Source organism: Gigantopelta aegis, chromosome 4, assembly GCF_016097555.1.
Source record: "Gigantopelta aegis isolate Gae_Host chromosome 4, Gae_host_genome, whole genome shotgun sequence".
Taxonomy (NCBI): Eukaryota; Metazoa; Mollusca; class Gastropoda; order Neomphalida; family Peltospiridae; genus Gigantopelta; species Gigantopelta aegis.
This window is the reverse complement of record NC_054702.1, coordinates 25,260,756-25,280,931: the sequence shown is the minus strand read 5'-3', so window position 1 is coordinate 25,280,931 and position 20,176 is coordinate 25,260,756. Positions and strand designations below refer to the sequence as shown.

At 36.2% G+C, this 20,176-nt stretch overlaps 1 protein-coding gene across 1 annotated transcript in view; it reads right to left on the bottom strand.

The window, feature by feature from the left end:
- The window catches only part of LOC121369758, a 112,398-nt gene extending 92,234 nt beyond the window's left edge, over nt 1-20,164 (bottom strand). Inside the window, exons 1-10 of the mRNA XM_041494817.1 lie at nt 20,152-20,164; nt 17,068-17,213; nt 7,553-7,655; nt 6,773-6,828; nt 5,367-5,468; nt 4,339-4,452; nt 2,974-3,082; nt 2,154-2,172; nt 1,388-1,525; nt 612-726 (exon numbers count right to left, since the gene is read on the bottom strand). Of these exons, the coding sequence (XP_041350751.1) occupies nt 612-726; nt 1,388-1,525; nt 2,154-2,172; nt 2,974-3,082; nt 4,339-4,452; nt 5,367-5,468; nt 6,773-6,828; nt 7,553-7,655; nt 17,068-17,213; nt 20,152-20,164 (915 nt within the window). The remainder of the gene's footprint in view (nt 1-611; nt 727-1,387; nt 1,526-2,153; nt 2,173-2,973; nt 3,083-4,338; nt 4,453-5,366; nt 5,469-6,772; nt 6,829-7,552; nt 7,656-17,067; nt 17,214-20,151) is intronic.
- Between the last annotated feature and the right edge of the window lie 12 nt (nt 20,165-20,176).

The window sequence follows — 20,176 nt, the reverse complement described above, 5'->3', positions numbered from 1 at the left end:
TTTGTGAACTTGCCCGTCAAATATAGGGCTTTTTAGGGCTAGATCATCAAAATAGGGACTTTTTAGGGCAACCCTTCAAATTTTGGGGCTTTTCAAGCGTGTGCGAACCTTGTGTTAGTGGTTATTGAGAGAGAAGTCTGTGTAGTGGCCTTACACCAGCCTTATATCAGATGGCTTAATCACAACACCTCCGAGGCCCAGTGTATGCATATCAAATTATGACTTCTACTCGTCGTGGGGCGGGATTTAGCTCAGTCGGTTGAGTGCTTACTTGAGGTGCTTGCGTCGCAGGATCGAAACACCTCGGTTCCAATCCATTCATCTGATTGGGTTTCTTCTCGATCCAAATAGTGCACCACAACTTGACAAAGGCTGTGGTATGTATTTTCCTGTCTATGGGAAAGTGCATATAAAAGATACCTTGCTGCATTAGGAAAAATGTCACAGGTTTCCTCTGATGACTACGAGTCAGAATTACCAAATGTTTGACATCCAATAGCTGATGATTAATTAATCAATGTGCTCCAGTGGTGTCATTAAAAAAAAAAAAAAAAAAAAACTACTACAATTTTTTTTTAAATCTACTCGTCGTTGTTTGAGAAACTACCAACCTGGTCTGAAGCTGTGAGAGGGCACACCAAGGCGAGGTAGTCGACCAGTCTGTCGTGTTCTCCCACACTGAAGTGATGGCCTTCACCCTGACTGTACAACCATTCAGCCTGAAGTCTGAAACACAAAACAGAAAATTCAAACATTATTATAATTTTGTAAATTCGTTAATATCACAGTTATTCATCTTCATGGTGTCATAGTCTCGTAATAGAATTGTTATTTAAATAGATGCATCATTCTTTTTCTTTATTATTTTAAGTTTCTTTACATAAAACCATTTTAATTTAATAACAAGCATTCCACAGAATTAACTGTGTTGCCTACCATAAAATTAAATGGTATTGCTAATAAATGCAACTATCTCAAATGAATGTCAAAATTTGTTTTATTATTTTTCAGGGATAAAAGTGGCCCTTGGCAAAAAAGGTTGAAATATTTTTCAGCGGAGGACATGCACCTTTATCCTTTTCATTTTTTGGCATGCCAAAAAGGTGGAATTCCTCCAAAAGAAGACCAATTTTCATACCTGATTTTTATTTTTAATTAAATTTATTCAAAAATGTGTATTGGGGTAATGTCAAATTTATGATTAATTTACTTCCATCTAGTAATGAATTAAATTTGTAAACCAATTTGCATTAAAAACGAACATCCATAGCTCGGACAGACAGAAAGACAGACAGAAGAATGGAGACGGAACCTGTAGTCCCCTCCAGTTGACAGACTGGGGACTAAAAGCATCCAGGTATTTTTAATGTATCAAGTAACAAGTTACCTTTCTTTCTCAGATATAACATATCCGTCCAGAAGTTGGAGTGAGAAGCACCAGTTCACAACAAATGGCCGGTAATCAAATCCTGTTACTGTGTTAAGGATGTTAATCAAAGTTTTCGTGAAGCATGGCCTGTTTGGTCTTCATAAACCATGGTCAGAGTTTCCATTTTATTTCCACCTGAAAATACTAAGCACCACCAAACACTGCCTAAATGAAGGTTACCCAGTGTGTGCCTATGTAAGTGATGATATGTTCTGAGCATAAAATATTCTATCTGCAATGTAATTTCACTGCAACAAAATGTCCAGCTTCCAATTATTTGTTCAATTTAAACATTAGTGTTAGAAATGACATTCTTTAGTATTTAATATTCTTGGAAATAACATGCAGTGGGACATACTAAATATACAACAAAAAACAACAACAACAATGTTATAGGACATGGACCTCCATTAAACAATTTACCTAAAATACCAAAATACCTTTCTAAATTCTCTTCAAATAATATTTATGGTACTGCAATTTTTAAACAACCCAGTCTTTTGGTGTTATTTGATATCACTGTATTAACAACAAAATGCAATGCTTTGGTAAGACTGGTATGCAGGCTGGGTTAATATCCTGGTACCGGCTATCACCCAGAGTGGATTTTAACAGCTCGGTGGGGTCAGGTGTAAGGACACTACACCAACTTTTGTCTCCCTAACTAGTAATAACCATAAGCCCAATGTCCTTGACAGACAGCCCAGATAGCTGATGCATGTACCCAGGAGAGTGCACTTGAACTGTAAGTGTATAATATGTGTGATTTATCAGGTGATATTCATGTTTTAGTTATTTTAAGTAGTAATGTTCAGATTAACTGAGTTCACTAGGCACTACTCATTTCAATCGTTTGAGAAATTAATCGAGTAAATATTTTATAATCGAGTAAAACCCAGTATAATATATTTATTTTCCTTTGAGTTGTGTGGTGTTTGATGCACTAATGAAATACTAGGAAATTAAATACTGTTTGAAATATAACATTTAATTTATTTTGTTGAACAGAATTTATTTAAAAGAATTTGTTTAAAAGGTTTAATATAATATATTTTAAAAAATAAAATAAAATCAAACCTGTATGACTGAAGGAAGGAAATGTTTTATTTAACGACGCACTCAACACATTTTATTTACAGTTATATGGCATCGGGTATATGGTTACGGACCACACAGATATTGAGAGAGGAAACCTGCTGCCACCACTTCATGGGCTACTCTTTTCTATTAGCAGCAAAGGATCTTTTATATGCACCATCCCACAGACAGGATAGCACCTACCATGGCCTTTGATATGCCAGTCGTGGTGCACTGGTTGGAGCGAGAAATAGCCCAATGGGTCTGTATGACTGAAAATAGCTGATTTAGTGCCACAAAGGACAGTGTACATTTTAATATATAATAATTGATCATTCATAGGTTCATGCAAACTGATGATCAATCACTTTTCATCTGATTGCCAAACCACTTCCAAATGATTACAAAATTATATACCATAGTTAAAAATGGAACAACAATTTACTTTTATCAGAGTTAAATATAGCCGAGTGTAATTCTAGTTAAAGGATATTGTGTTCCTCCTGTCATGTCAACACACGGGTTATTAGCCAGGGATAACTGCTGTAGCTTCATCAAGCCAGACAAATGGCAAATCTAAAACGAAAAACAAACATTAATGTTAAACAATAATTACACAGAATTAAATGTCTTGTCTACCACAAACTTATTTGATGTTGCTGATAGCTGTTATCCAAAGATATTCATCTCAATGAATGGTGTGGGTTTTTTTTCTAATAATAATAACTATTAATGATAAAATACTTTTCGAATTCAAGTAATTTTTGTAATGAACATTCAGCGGTGCAGCCATAAACCAAGTTTCATTGATCTAGGATTTTTAGTTTCTGAGTAACGGACCTAAATGCGAAACTTAATGTTGAGTTAATGCAAAAGATGTCATTGACGCCAAAAACTAAATAATTATTTCTCACCTTTTAAGTTCTCGGGGTACTGTCTAAAACAGTTGTAGTTGTATAACACTATACAACTATCATATCAAACTTTAAAAAAAGTTGGTTTTGTTTAACAACACCATTGGAGCACATTGATTAATTAATCATCGGCTATTGGACATTTGGTAATTCTGACTCATAGTAATCAGAGGAAACCAGCTACATTTTTCCTAATGCAGCAAGGGATCTTTTATATGCACCATCCCACAGGATAGGACATACCACGGCCTTTTATATACCAGTCGTGGTGCACTGGCTGGAACGAGAAATAGTCCAGTGGGCCCACCAACGGGGATCGATCCCAAACCCAACCGTGCATCAAGCGAGCGATTTACCACTGGGCTACATCCCGCACCCAAACTTTTAAAAGAAAGGAATGAAGAAATAACTGCACAGATTTAAAAATGTCAGGCAAACTTTGCTAAAGTAGGGGTCACTATGACCTTTTCATCCGTGAACAAGAACAGAAACAGTTTTGGGATAGCTCTATCTGGAATCCTGAAAGAATCCACTGATACTTCAACTCAAATTACTACAGGAAGTTCAAGTTTGTTTTGTTTAATGACACCTGTAGAGCACATGGATATTTATCAACTATTGGATGTCTTAGAGGAAACTGGCTACATTTTCCCCCTATTAGCAGCAAGGGATATTTTATATGCATTTTCCTGCAGACAGGACAGCACATATCAAAGCTTTTGATATACCAGTCATGTGCCACTGGTTGGGATGGATTACAACTGAACATGTTAGGTCAGTTTTCATGAGTCTTGAGTGGTCATAACAAATGCATTTCAGTTCCCACCCACACAAAACAAAACTGTTAAAAAAATAATAATTTAAGATTTTCCTAAGTTTTAATGTGTTTTGAATGTTGCCCAACTCCCTTGTATTTACCTCGTACAGATCATAAATATTGTTACTCTCCAAAGACAACACATTGATGGATGGCGAGAGGTGAGTAGGGACAGGTTTTAGTGAAGACACCAGGTTCTCATGCAACAACAGAGTCTGAAAATAAACATACACATTCATTACAGTGACAAGGCACACAGAAAAGTGAAAAATACCAGTCATTACTTTTAGTATTACCAGAATGTAATTAGAGAATACTCAATAACCTACAAACAGGGATGGGAAATGGTGAACTGTAAAAAGGAGGAAATCTAAGAGGAGTCCGGGAAATCCTTGAAATCCTAGGTTAAAATCTGTTCCATCTGACACATTTTGAATGCAAAAATAATTAAAATGTGAGGAAACGCAATGTTCCATGAGAGGAAAACCGTAGATCCGATGAGAATTCCCACCCCTGATAAGGCAATAACGTTTATTTTGCATTCAAGTGAAACAAGGTTAACATTCAGGAGGATAATTTAGTAAGTAAAGGACAGTATTAATCCATGAGTGTAATATAAACTGATGAATAGTGCATTTCAAGTAACTTTAGTTTATTCTATTTATTACCCATATAGTCAAACTAGCCATTTTATGAAATATCAAACAATATTTTAATGTACAAGTCTGTCAGTACAACTCAACCCCTGCAATTAATAAAAAAATATATATAATAATAACAACATTTAGTATCATCAATAGAGAGATACAATCATCATTCTACACAAAACAGACCATCAATAATCAATTAAATCTGCTACTTTATGTCAAACAAAATGGATGTGTAGGATTTTTTTTTCCTAAATTATTATTAATTTTTTTAATAACTGTTATTGGACAAAATAATTTAAATGCTTTCCAATTGTATTTCATTTCCTCAGGTATCAATTTAGTGAAATAAGAATTACAAAAAGGGAATTGTATTGTATATTTATTCTGAATCATAAAACTTGTACTTAATTGGTTAAATGGTTCAAGCGATCAATGTTTGTCGAGCATGATTAATCAGAACATAGCTAATTTTTACCAACCTTTAACTGAACAAGGGCAGATAAATCACCAATTGCTGAAATGTTGTTGTCAGACAGGTCCAGATGACGAAGATTGACATTGCAGGACAGATTTTCAATCGTCTGGGAGACAAGAAAGAAAGGAAGAGATATTTATAAATCAAATAGAAATACAAAAAATGTATCAGTATTAATACAGGACTACCAAAGTTACTTAATGTATAGTTTTAAGTTTAATCATAATAACATACAGACCAAACATATACTGTACCGGTATGTAAATAATCAACTGCCCAAAGGGTGGAAGAATATTAAAAAACCTCTAGATAACCTTACATCACTACAGCTAGCTTAATGTTCACATTTAATGTCCCAGTAGCAAAATGTACAGAGGTAGCCCAGATGCATCTGGAATATGAGGGAAATACTGTAGATTCTAGATAATAAGAGAGAGAGACCAACTTCTATGTTGTTGAATACTTGTATTTGAAATCAGTCACTCCCCAATCCCATGCCAACGTGGCAAAGAAACAAAAAAAAGTGAGATGCAGCTCTGTGGCAAAGCTTACATCAGAGGTTCAACAGGTCACAGGATCGATCCACTCCAATGGACTACTTGTAATTGTGCTATTTTCCATTCTAACCAGCACTCCACAACTGATGTATCACTGGAGTGCTACCTTGTCTATGGGAAAGTACAAATAACAGGAAAGAGGAGGAATAATTATTTTACCACACCTCAGTACATTTTAAACTACAGATATTTGATGTCTTATTATCGGGTTATTTTCACACTTTAGAGACTGGGGAAGGACATCTACTACCGAATAACATTTTAAATGGACTTTCTCGTAGACACAATATGGCCCAAAAATTTACCAAAGTTGGGTCTGGATCCTGTGAATCTGGCACTGTCAAAATATAGAGCATGATCTGTCATCTGTTGCCAGATCTGTAATTTCCACCAGCACAGACATGGTGGGCCGAATTTATGAAGCCTGTTTTTCTTAAATGCATATGTTTAAGCCTTGTAAATGTGTGTAGCTACATGTGTGGAATAAATAAACAGGCTTTGTAAATTGAGCCCAGTATGTCTTGTCACGTCGATTCAGTGTATTTCCTTTTTGACTGGTACCATACTTGCTAGACCCAGACCCAGACACGTGTGTCTTATGGAGTAACAAATAACTAGGTTTTTGATGTACCAGTCATGGGGCACTGGTTTAAAGGAAAAAACTGAGACAACTCCACTAAAAGCAAATGATCCCACAACCATTCTGCCTTCGAGCAAATCTTCCAGCATTGAAATGCATCTCTCCCATAAATACATACTGTAACATATCTTGCCTTTTTCAGTCATTGCAACTAAATTATATTTTATCTGACAGGCACCAAACTCAATTGTTTTAAGGACAATCCATACATACCTTGATCTTGTTACCAGATAGATCAAGCCAGGTGAGTTCCGTCAGATTGTCTAAACCTGTAATTGTGAAAACATACATACATGTAATAATCGTAAACACATCTTCAATGAAAATGTCATTAATAATCACGAAAACATCTACAATAATCATGAAAATATCTACAATAATCAAATAAATATCTATAATAATTCTAAAAGCATAGATCTACACTCAAGTTTGTTATGTAATCTCCCGTACCATAATAACATAAGAAAAATACTGCTCAAAGGAATAAAATAATAAAGGAATGAATGTTTAATGACACCCCAGCTCAAAAATGCATTAGCTATGGGTAAAAAACCCACTACACAACCTAAATGATGAATCGGAGTATAATTAACTGTAACTCCGAGACTTATGAAAATGTATATTTAACATTTTAAGATATCTGATACTATGCTATGGAAGCCAGTACTCGATGATAATGTGTGACCGTTTGTTTCTTTGTTTTTGTTTAATACCACCACTAGAGCACATTGATTTATTAATCATCAGCTATTGGATGTCAAACATTAGGTAATTTTGACAAAGTCTTAGACAGGAAACCTGCCACATTTTTCCATTTGTAGCAAGGGATCTTTTATATGCACCATCCCACAGACAGATGGAACGAGAAATACCCCATGAGCCCACCGATGGGGATCGATCCTAGACCAACTGCGCATTAGGCAAGCACTTTACTACTGGGCTACATCCCACTCCCGTAATGTGTGATATACAAATACTTGGAGTGTAACAAACCTTCAATGTGTACTATACTGTTGTTAGCAAGATTCAGTATGCTCAGATCAAGTAAACTGCTCACTCCCACCATTCGGACAATTTTGTTAGATGCCAGAGACAACTGAAAATAAAGCAAATCCATGTGAACAATTATTGACACAATGAATATTGTAACAACTGGCAGAATAAAACAAGCAAAGAATGAATGAATGAATGTTTAACGACACCCCAGCATGAAAAATACATCAGCTATTGGGTGTCAAACTATGGTAATGCAAACAAATATGGTGATGATCAACATCAATATAAAAATTCAAGATTTAAATAAAAACAGTGTAAAGAACTGTGCAAAAATACAAATATCACAGATAGATACTGACTTTTACTCAAAATTTCAATTTGTGCTGTATTGGCCATTCTCAAAGAGAATGTTACACCCCTGCACCACAGTGAGGTTACAGCAGTGTTCGAACTTAACGGTCACCCGATCGCCCCTGGCGACTGAAAACGACGATGGACGATTGAAAACCCACAGTAAGGTTGCCCGCTTAGCGACCGATTTAAAAAAAAAAAAAAATTAAATCAATAATTAATAAATATATAAAAGTATTATTCGGGCAAGTGAAAATAGATCCGGGCAAGTGAAAGTGCTGTCACCACTTGCCCAGATGCCAACTCAAAAAAAAAGTTAAGCGTAGACACTGTTACAGCATGCACAGGGGAATAAAAACAAGCATTCCAGTGTGGTACATGAAACCATAGATATTAATGAATATTATGGGTATGATTCATTTCTAATTATGTGAAATTTTTGCAATTGGATGGATGATACTGTATCCATCGGAGAAGGTGCTGTCTGATTAATGAAGTTATTGTTCTTCATTAGAAAGGGAAATTTTTTTTAGCATGAGTACTCTGGTGACACATTTATATTGGCAGAGAAACAGTTTATGTATGTAATGTTAACAATACAGAATTGCCAAGAAATTAGCATATGTATTGTTGGTGCTGAATTGCATACTGGAAGAGTAATTACATTTTATGGACAGGACAAGTGAGTGACAAATTCTGGACAAACTGGACGTACATACGGACAGACGGACAACGCTATACCATAATACGACCCATCATAGACGGGCATATAAAAATATAAAAAAGGTAAATGACAGGGGAAAATATAAACTTGTACAAAATCAAATAAGTACCATTTAGAAAAGATAATAATAATTTGGTTATTTGATGTTCAGGAATTCAGGGCTAGCTGTGGGTGAGCAAAACAATTCACCAAATTGTCTATTAAACTCCAAAAATTGCAGAAATTGTCAGTTATTTTCTAAAAAAACAAAAAATTACATGTATTACATGAAATTATTTTGCCAAACTAAAATAAAATTTGCCTACTAATTCAAAATTTGCAATTGGCGAATTTGGCAAGTGCCAGAGCTAACCCTGGGGATCAAACTTAAGAACTACAGCAATTTTAAACATTGTGAAATGTTCGCATGTGGCAATATTGAGCCTGCCTATGGCAATTTTAAAATGTTTTGTCATAGGTACACAATGTGAAATGTTCGCATGTGGCAATATTGAGCCTGCCTATGGCAATTTTAAAATGTTTTGTCATAGGTACACAATGTGAAATGTTCGCATGTGGCAATATTGAGCCTGCCTATGGCAATTTTAAAATGTTTTGTCATAGGTACACAATGTGAAATGTTCGCATATGGCAATATTGAGCCTGCCTATGGCAATTTTAAAATTTGTCATAGGTACACAATGTGAAATGTTCGCATGTGGCAATATTGAGCCTGCCTATGGCAATTTTAAAATGTTTTGTCATAGGTACACAATGTGAAATGTTCGTATGTGGCAATATTGAGCCTGCCTATGGCAATTTTAATCCAGAAACTTTTGCAACAAATATGAAAACCAAAAATAATCCCTTCAACTGATATCCAGTGGCCTAAACCTCCCATCCGTAATGCCCTTCATCCATGGCAATTCATATGGTAACTATGACAATTATCATCTAAAAGTTTGTTTTGTTTAACGACACCACTAGAGCACATTGATTTATTAATCATCGGCTATTGGATGTCAAACATGTGGTCATTTTGAGTCAGAGAGGAAACCCGCTACATTTTTCCATTAGTAGCAAGGGATCTTTTATATGCACCATCCCACAGACAGGATAGCACATACCACAGCCTTTGATATACCAGTCATATTGCACTGGCTGTGACGACAAATAGCCCAATGGGCCCACCGACAGGGATCGATTCATGTTACATTATAATGATCAATAATCATACAGTTGCATGATTTTGCTGACATGTTACCAGAAAGGATCATTTCTGTCAAATCCATAGGCCTACATTGCCTACTATTAAGTTAAGTATTACAATTACACACCTCACTGTGCTCAGTAGATATAATAGCTGTCTACTTTTCTCAGACAGCATCCTGCGTTCAAAGACAGAAAATACCTTGCACACTAACAGTATACACATTTAAAATGGAAACTTCAGTGAAGCTTGGCAGTATTGAAATTTCAGGTTCAGTATCAGTATTTTGGGGGTGATTTACCTCGTATGGACACAATACCAATCTATATTTTCGGCATACTCAGCTTTAATGTGACCTTAATACAAACTTGATTGGTTGACACCAAAGCTGGTATTAATAACTATCAAAAACATGCTTCTATTCCAGCTTATATTGAAATTGTTTGTTATATTATTAATACTGTTTTATGCATTGTTATGTTGCATTTATTTACAAATTACATTGCAGTTGTTTTTCTTTTGTTAAAGGGGCAGCATCAAAGTTGCACATTAATATAATTATTATAAGACCAATACCTTTTTGTTTTAAAATATGATTATAGCAAGAATTACATAGCCACACACAGACACACACACACACACACACACACACACACACACACACACACACAGACACACACACACAGACACACACACACACACACACACACACACACACACACACACACACACACACACACACACACACACACACACACACACACACACACAGACACACACACAGACACAGACACACACACGCGCACACACACACACACACACACACAGACACACACACACACAGACACAGACACACACACACACACACACACACACACAGATATACTGAACAAAAAAAGAAACTTCCGATTTGTACATTTAGTATTTGTTGTGTTAAAGAATGCATTGTGTAATGAAATTATATAGGTAGTATTAGTCTTGAGCTGTATTATCAGGATTCATGAATTTTATCGATTATTTTTGCACTGTTAATCGTTGACAACGTGAAATTGAATTTGCACGTGCATGCATGGTTCGACATGTCCCGTGTAGTATTCGGTCAATTTGTTTTACTTGTTTTACTGACATTGTTGTCAAGTGAACCAAAACGCTACAAAATTTTTAAAAAAAATAAAGTTTTTTTACATTGTAGCATTTTTAGTATGGCAAGAATACCCAATAATTTACGCGAACAGGCGATTGGCATGCTTGATGCTGGCATGTCGACAGAAGAGGTTGCAAGGCATGTTGGGAGTTCTAGTCGAGCAATATGAAATCTTCGCGTTACAATGCGTAGTCAAGACCGCTATATCATGAACACACATTTGCGCAATTGATTCCAAACTGCCACTGCTACTGCTGCTAACACACCTGGGCTTCATAATAACCGAATCAGTGGGCAAACTGTTCGTAATCGTCTGCGGGAGAATGGTTTACATGCATGACGTCCTTACGTCGGATGCGTTTTAACGCAACGTCATCGTCTAAATCGTCTTAATTGGGCACGTGTACACACTCATTGGATACGGCGACGCTGGAATACCGTTCTTTTTTCGGATGAATCCAGATTTTCTTTACAACGTGGTGATGGCAGGGTGCGTCTACCTAAGAGAAATGAACGCTATGCTGACTGTTGTGTTCTTGAACGAGATTGTTTCGGGGGTGGGGGTTGTGTCATGGTCTGGGCAGCCATTGCCCATGGTTATCGTTCACCACTAGTCGTCATTGATGGCAATTTAAATGCTCAATGTTACCGCAATGACATTCTCGCTCATCACGTCATTCCTGTTCCATAACAACGCCAACATCTCGATTTTTCAGCATGATAATGTCACCTCTCATACAGCTAGAGACACTGTAAATTTTCTTAGGACAAATAACATTGATTTCATTGATGACTGGCCCGCTAAAAGTCCTGATCTCAACCCCATCGAGCATGTCTGGGATAGTCTGGACAGACGATTGAGGTGTCGTCCCAACCCACCTGCTAACATCAACGAACTTCGTCAAGTGCTCATTCAGGAATGGAACAATATTCCACAGGCAGAAATCAACACTTTAGTCAATTCTATGCGCCTGCGATGCACTGCAGTGGTCAGTTCAAGACGTGGTCATACCCGTTATTAAGTAGGTGGGGTTTTTTTTTAACCCCTACCACACTTGGTCAAAATTTCTCCCAGTTGCTGTTAACCTATGGCCATGCTTTTTGCACCAAACGATGCATCATGGAACACTCTTTAAATGCATATATAACAATTATTCCCCCGGTTTGTTTTCATCAAGTTATGTTCAAGCAAAGTTAGCGGAAGTTTCTTATTTTGTTCAGTATATATATTTATTTATTTTTTAAGAAAATTTATATTATTTAAAAATCCATGTTCAAGTTATAGTTTTTAGGTTTTTGGTTATATAGGTTAATGCTGATGCATGTCAGTCTGAACACACCTTACTGCAATAATGGGTTTTTTTTTTTTTTAATGTTAATTATGATAGAACAAATTATACAAACATATTTGTAAAAATTAGTTTTATCTATTATTCAGGTGTGCAAACCATAATCGCAAGCAGATTTAAGTTTTCCAATCAAGGAACTTGTGTCGGTGTATTCTACGATGGACAATGTGGGCCTGATTACTTCATCAGCCATGTGATTGACCTGTCATCCACAGTGTCTGGAACAGTCACCTTTTTGGAAAAGTGTAGACTGAAAAAAAATTCTTTTCCGATTTTCATCATCTGATGACACTGACACAGTCTCAGCAGACTATGTTTTCAGTTCTGGGGATGTGACGACAAAAAATGGACGAACCTGGAATGTTTCCAGTTTTGAGAAAGTTGAAAAACTGTTTGAACAATATGTGGAGCTTTACTGTTAAGAGCAGGACTGAATGATGAAATGCTTAATTTGTTTCCAATTTTAAACAATGCTGTGCTATAAAGTTGTATGCCTTATAATTTAAGACTAATGGTCTGATGACCAAACAATTACCAAAATCATTCTACATACGTGAAAAAACAACTTGTTTTTAAAGGAAACATGTCATGTGACCTATATTTGGCACCAACCATGTACAATTAATTATAAATTGAATCACCTAAAAAAAAAAAAACATTAATTAATTACTTAAAATATCTCCGTAAAGAAAACCCAGATACGAGCTTTTAGCGGAAATTGCCGATCTTTAATGAGCAGGGCAATCACGAGGTCCGTGACATCAGAGACGCGTCGCTTGATCTGAAGCCTAAAAGCATTAGTCCGTACCACTCATAAAGAATCTAAGACTTGCACAGCTTACCAAAACAATGAGTGTTCGTTCGCAAAATGTTTTGCCGTATCAAGTTGAGCTGTTAGTAAATGAAGAAAGACACACATTTACTTACAACAGTGATACTGAAGAAAAAACGGATAGCGAGTCGGAGGGTGGAGAAACCAATGGTGCCAGACCAGACCGGTCGACCAATTTACAGCCCGCAGCCCGAAAGTAACCCGGAGACAAAACCAAAACCCGGAAGCTGATGTCGAGGTGTATACTGTTCATATTTAGCATAAAGATACACCTCGGTATGATGTATTTAAATATGTAAAAAATATAAATGTAGGACAAATTGTTTTTGTTTGTTTTTTTAAGAAAATATCGCATTTTTGATGTTCGGGCTGTACATAATGAAATCTGTATGCACATAGTGTAAACAAACGCTCTAATTTACAAGGCGCTTCACTTTCATTAACCTGACTTGTAAAACAACATAAATGACTTTAGAGTATAATCAACTTTTTAACTAAATATATTTCAATTTGCATCAATAGAACGAAATGGGGTTATAGTATTTTTCTCTCTTAAAAAACCCCCAGCATATTTTTAGGCCTATTGGTAGGGTGCGTTAGAGTAAAAACTACCACTCACGATACCCAAGTGATAATTTTCTTTTCTTTGGTACTTTTTTTTAAGTCTACTTAATCAAGGGTTTTACAGCATTATTTACAGTAATGAAGCAGGGCAGCTGATAATGTCCATTAACATTGTCCTATAGTTGCGACAGGTTACGCCATAATACCCTGTGATCTTAAAAAACTGGCAAGTATTTTGTACGTATGTCTAGACAGTGGTAATCACTTACCTGGTCGATACCCTGCAATATACACCTGCCAATCAGGAATCATGTGCAGGCCACGGAAAGAAAGGACCAATTAACTAAAACACTCCGATTCTCAAGTCAGCCCGTGGATGAAACATAATAGTTATTTCGACACCGACAGTAGTGGTTTATTTTGTATTGAACTTTGTGTTACTTTGGGGCTTTGGGCGATGAGGAATGTTTTTGTGACGTACTCCGCCCGAAGATTAAAAACATTATTTAAAATTATTTTTGTTTTCTACACGGTTTTTTTAAAAACATATTTAAATACATCGTATTGAGATGTATCCTCATGCCAAATCCCATGTTTGTATATGTCATATTTAATTACTTATTGATGTTTCCTTCTTCGGACGGTGAATACAGATTTTGTTACGTCGGCCTACAACCCTAACATGAAAAATCTTTTTTTTCTACATTTTTGTTTTAACGTATATAAATACATCATGCTGAGGTGTATCTTTGTGCCAAATATGTACAATGTACACCTCGACATTCGCAACCGAGTACTGTATTTGTCTCCGGGTAACATTCGGGCTCCGGGCTGACACCAAAGTACTATGCGGTGTTGGTGTCCAATCTTTTGTTTTGCGATAAAATACACGCGTCTTTCTTCGGATACAATCCTTTGGAAAACCGTAAAAAGACAATCTCGATCGTTTAAACTGTTTATTTTTACACCCAAAGGCTGCGCAGTACGGCACTGTTGGACTGAAAAGATCTTAAGCCCCGTACTCTATATATAAACAGTTAACAACAAGAGTACAGCGGCTCTGACGTCACTTCCCTTTTTTTCCGAACGCTCACAAATAAATATGCATAAATCGTACTTTGATACTGATTAGCGTAATTTCTTCATTTTAAGTTAACTACGCGTATTTTATTGTTATAAACTTATTTGTATATTATTTTTATATCATTTTGCTTTTAAAATGAGCTATAATATGATCTCGTGACATGTTTCCTTTAATATTTAATATTCTTGTTCCTGGTAAATCTGTGGCATAGTGACTTTTAGTAACAAGCATAGCTTCATAAAGTGACTGTTGGTTATAACATGTAAGACAAGACAGTGCAACATGTATTGATAGTTTTATTTCTTTATGAGAAATTGTGGGGTTTTTTGCCGATAGTTCACCACTATCATTGCTACAGTTGAGTTATTACTTTGACAGCAGATATGCTGCTCAAAGTTCAACATTCCTATTCGAGACAGTGCAGAATGCGGTTGTGTTTATCAAACGTCGAGGTTTCTCCCCCCCCCCCCCCACCATTGGGGCTGTGCTGGGCTGTGCTGCACGAGCTTGGCCGCTTGGCCAAGTATCGTGTTGAACACAATGGGAGCACGGCTATTGTCACCTTGTATTATGGTGACAATAAACAGAAGAGATCGGGAAGTAGGAGGAGACGTTGTCCCATGGCAGTTCAGGGAGGGAACCAAACTGGACGGCTCAACCGCCAGGGGCGGTCCCTCCTGCTTCACAGAAGAAGACGAGACCGGCAGGGGCGGTTCAAGGGGAGCCAAAACCGGCAGCTGAACTGCCGGCGGCGGCCACTTCTGCATCGCCGCCCCCAACTACTCGGAAGCAGCAGATGCCAGGAGCGGCAAACGGGGAGCCAAAGCTGTCGGCTAAACCGGCCCCTCCCCCTTCAGCACCAACGCCGATGGAAACAGGAAAAGTGTCTTTCTGTTATTTATTTTTGGATTGTCTTTCTAAAATGCTCCAAATTATATAAATATTTGGCCAAGCAGTCAATTCAATTATTTTTGGCTTGTAACTTTTTTCTTTGTAATTTTAATCCTACTAATTTCTTTTACTAATTGCTATTTTCAAAATTCTGTCTATTTTCACCCCCCCCCCCCCCCAAATCAGGCGTGTTATTTATTTATCTATCTAATTTCTTTTTGACCGCCCAATCTAATCTAACGACCAAATTTAATGAGTCAAATTTTCTTTATTAATTAGAGATGCGCATCAAAATTTTAAAGGCCCACTATTTAATTTTTGGATGTAAATTTCAAAATTATCCCCTTAATTTTGTTCTGTCCCGGAGCAAGTCACTGGCTATCCAGAGACAGGCCCCGGGACGGACGTGCTCGAAACTCTAGTGGTATATGAGCATGTTAAAATTATTCGCACTCGCACTCAAAGTTCAAGGAGTGTAGTATATGTGTTACGTTAATAGAGTGTTACGTTAGCACTTTCACTACACAAAATCTCAGGAAGATATCTGCATTGGTTTTAGAGTGAGATCCATTTGAAAACTGATGAAATACGACATTTTGGTGGTAAAATTTTCCGCATTATATTTTTAACATTTTGTCAATATACCAGATAATATAGTTAAACGTTTAACACACATAATAGCGTTTTGTCAGCACTTTCACCATGCAAACTTTCAGGACGATATCTCCAACAGTTTTAGAGTGAGATCCATTTGAAAATTGCTTAAATAAGCCATTTTGGTTGGGAAATTTTCTGCGCTACATTTTTAACATTTTATTTTTAAGAGCTTGTAACTTCATAAATAACATTCCCAAGCACTTGAAAATAAAAAGGCTTGTACTATAGAACTAGTTGTATATATATTATGATTCTTTGGATATGTAATTCTATTACTTTATGATTTATGCTTGTGCAAAAACTGGCCCGAGGCCAATTATTGTTGATTTTTTATTTTCCCTGTTTTCACACAAATAATAAACTATGAAAGTATTAATCAAATTGAGATATTCTTACAAAATTAAATCGAGATTATTACATATATCTTAAAATTAAGTAAACTTTTATGTCATTCCATATCATTTTGCAATACGCCATATTTCAAAAACTAATAAAGATATCTTAAAAATTCTTTCTGTTCTGTGTTTGCATTCATCTAAATAAAATTTAATTCCATACACAAGGCCCTCATCTATCTCTCTCTCTCTGTCTCTATCTCTCTCTCATTTTTAGATAATTTTGCATTTGTCAGATACATTGTTAGTGATTTACTAAATGGCGCAAAACATTTTTCAATTCCGAAATTTCTGTATTTTGAGATTTGTTTAATACGGTAAGGTATGCCAACCTGCTGCAATTCTCTACAGCGCTCAATGTTCTCTATCGTTGTGATGTTATTCTCATCATAAATTAGTCCAATTGGTGATGCATGTGCTGGCACTTCAATAGTGTCCAATCCAAACCCTGTGAAATCCAGCACGTCTCCTTCAGACTCTGAAAGGAAAAAAATAAGGCTAAATATAATAATAGTATATGTAAAGATTTTGACTGTTGAGTTCATGCAGTACCTCCCATTGGGGTTTTGGTTTTATATTTTACATGTATGTCAATTCAGTGAACATTGCATTAAAGGATAGGACAATTAAGGTATTTGGCCTGGTATGCATATTCAACGATATATAATGCACATTATTGCTTAATATCAACAAGTATAATCGTATAGTTAATTAATAAAACGGTTAAATGTGACAGCTATTATATATAACGGGCGCAGCCATTTTGTACCATCTCAGTGAGTACGCCCTTTGGCGAGCTGGTGGTTATGTAATACTTAACGCGTAACGTCAGGAATGAGCCTTAGAACTAGAGAAACACAATCTACCTGTTTTTTGCGGGATGATACTTACTAACAGGGGTACAAAAAGTACTTGTGGACAAGTTAAAAATTGCAACTACCACAACCAGTCCAACGGACGATATGTCTTTTTCTGACTGACAAGTTTGTTATTTTGTCGAAGGAGAGGTTTTTTGGGGGGGAAGATGAATATGGAATCTGTGACAAATGGTTTAGAATGATGATGACGAAATGCACAATACATGTACCGCATTGACAATATGCCTCAGATCAGTTATCGTCCCATTTGGTTGACCGGAAATATATATGCACAAGTTTGCTGTTTGACTGATTATAAAATGGCAGACAACTTTTAAAGGTAGGGTCAACTCCAACAAGAGCCTTAGGTGTTGGAAAGATGCATACCCGGACCACCAACACATACTGACACTTTAGCAAATTAAAAACGCGTAATTTTAGAGTTAATAAAAAACCATGATTATTCCTGCTAACTGGGGACAGCCATTTTGTTTCGTTTTTATGACGTCCGGTGGGATAGCTTGGGGCTAAGTGACGTCAGCTCCTGACCATCTCCTGTATGTACAGTGTAAACAAAAGCAGTAATTTTCGACAAGGCGCTTCTCTTTGATCAACCTGACTTGTAAAACAGCATAAATGACACAATAATATAATAAACTATTTAACTAAATATATTTCAAGTTGCATTAACGGAACAAAATGGGGTTATAGTATTTTTCTCTGTTTAATAATCCAAAGGAAAAATGTACACTATTAGGCTTATTGATATGCTACGTTGGAGCAAAAACGACAACCCATGATACCCAAGTGATGATTTTTTTTTCTTTGGGACTACGTAATTGGTCAGTTCTGTGGTTTTAGATGGAAAAGTCTACTTAATCAATACAGTAATAAACCATGTCCATTACAATTTTAGGGGCAACAGGTAATATTCCACAATACCGGTATGTATTTTTGTGTCTAGACAGCGTCAATTAACTGGCTCGTCTGGTTACCAATCAAATACACACCTGTCAATCAGGAATTACAGGTAGAAGCAACTAACATCATAGACCAATTAACTAAGAAAGCACTCCTTGTATCATTCCAGTACGTAGGTTAATGCATGGGCATAACATTGTTAATTGTTTCGACTTGTTGTGTAGCTGCTTTGACAATGGTATTTTATTTTGTATTAATTAATTTATTTATTACTGGCTTACTGGGATGTGTATTATTACAGAACATTGCAATGTATGACTATTTATCATCCCGCAAAAAACAGGTAGATTGTGTTTCTCTAGTTCTAAGGCTCATTCCTGACGTGACGCGTTAAGCATTGCGTAACCACCAGCTCACCAGAGGGCGTACTCACTGAGATGGTACAAAATGGCTGCGCCCGTTATATATAATAGCCGTCACATTTAACCGTTTTATTAATTAACTATACGATTATACGTGTTGATATTAAGCAATAATGTGCATTACATATCGTTAAATATGCATACCAGGCCAAATGCCTTAATTGTCCTCTCCTTTAAGTGGCAACTATTAGACTGAAGTTCACAGGAGAGAGCACACAGTTCACAAACATCTGTAACTTGTTGATTTTTTGGTGGCAATTCCGATCCATGCAAAAGTAGTGCATTTTGTGTAAAATGGGTATACCTGGACCGGGTTTAGTGGGTGTGGATTTTTTTTAAACAATATCCTGGGAGTAAGAGCTGCACAACAGGGGTTGTCCTTTACAGGATATGTTGCCCTCAGGCAGGCAAAGGTGCATAACAAATCCATGGACCTACTGATATTAATAAAAAATACTATAGCCACTAACACTATATAGAAACATATCATGTAAGATATAGCATATGGTATGTGGCCAATAGACTTTAGTATTCTTAACTGCGACATTCCAGAAATAGAGCCTGTCAAAGGTCAATACTTCCTAGAAAGACCTTGTTTACATTCAAACTGTGTGTGTGTGTGCGTGGGGGGGGGGGGGGGTGAAGTTTGTTCTGTTAAATACTTGCAGGATGTTACTTGAATTTTGTATATTTATATGAAAGAAATACTTCATCTTACCAGAATATTTCAAAATGTATTTATTTGTCAATCAAGGTCTGGTGGACTTGTAGAAATTTGGGCAGGTTAGTAAATTTTAGTTGGTTCTGGTAGGGCTGACTAGTGAAATATTTTTCATTTCTGCACCCATGAGTGAAATGAATTAGTTTTATATTTAGGTTTATTTTTTGTTTATTGATTGAAATATATTTCGTAAATAATTCCTTTCGCATGCACAGTACTCCATTTTTATTATTTAACTCCAACTGTAGTTTAAGACATCCATGCTACATTTTCACATTATCATTTTGAAAAAGATACGATGTTACGATGTAAGTTTACATTGACAACCCATCTAACAGAGCTTATTATGACCTTATGGAACAAATTATTGTTATTTATATTGGAAACTTAAAAACATATGTAATTAACTCTTGTTAATTGCATGGATTATTGATGCTGTATTAACAGTTATTGTATTTGTGACTCATTTGTGATTAAAACAAACAGAATTTGCACCTTCTTCGGCCATTTTGTAAAGTTC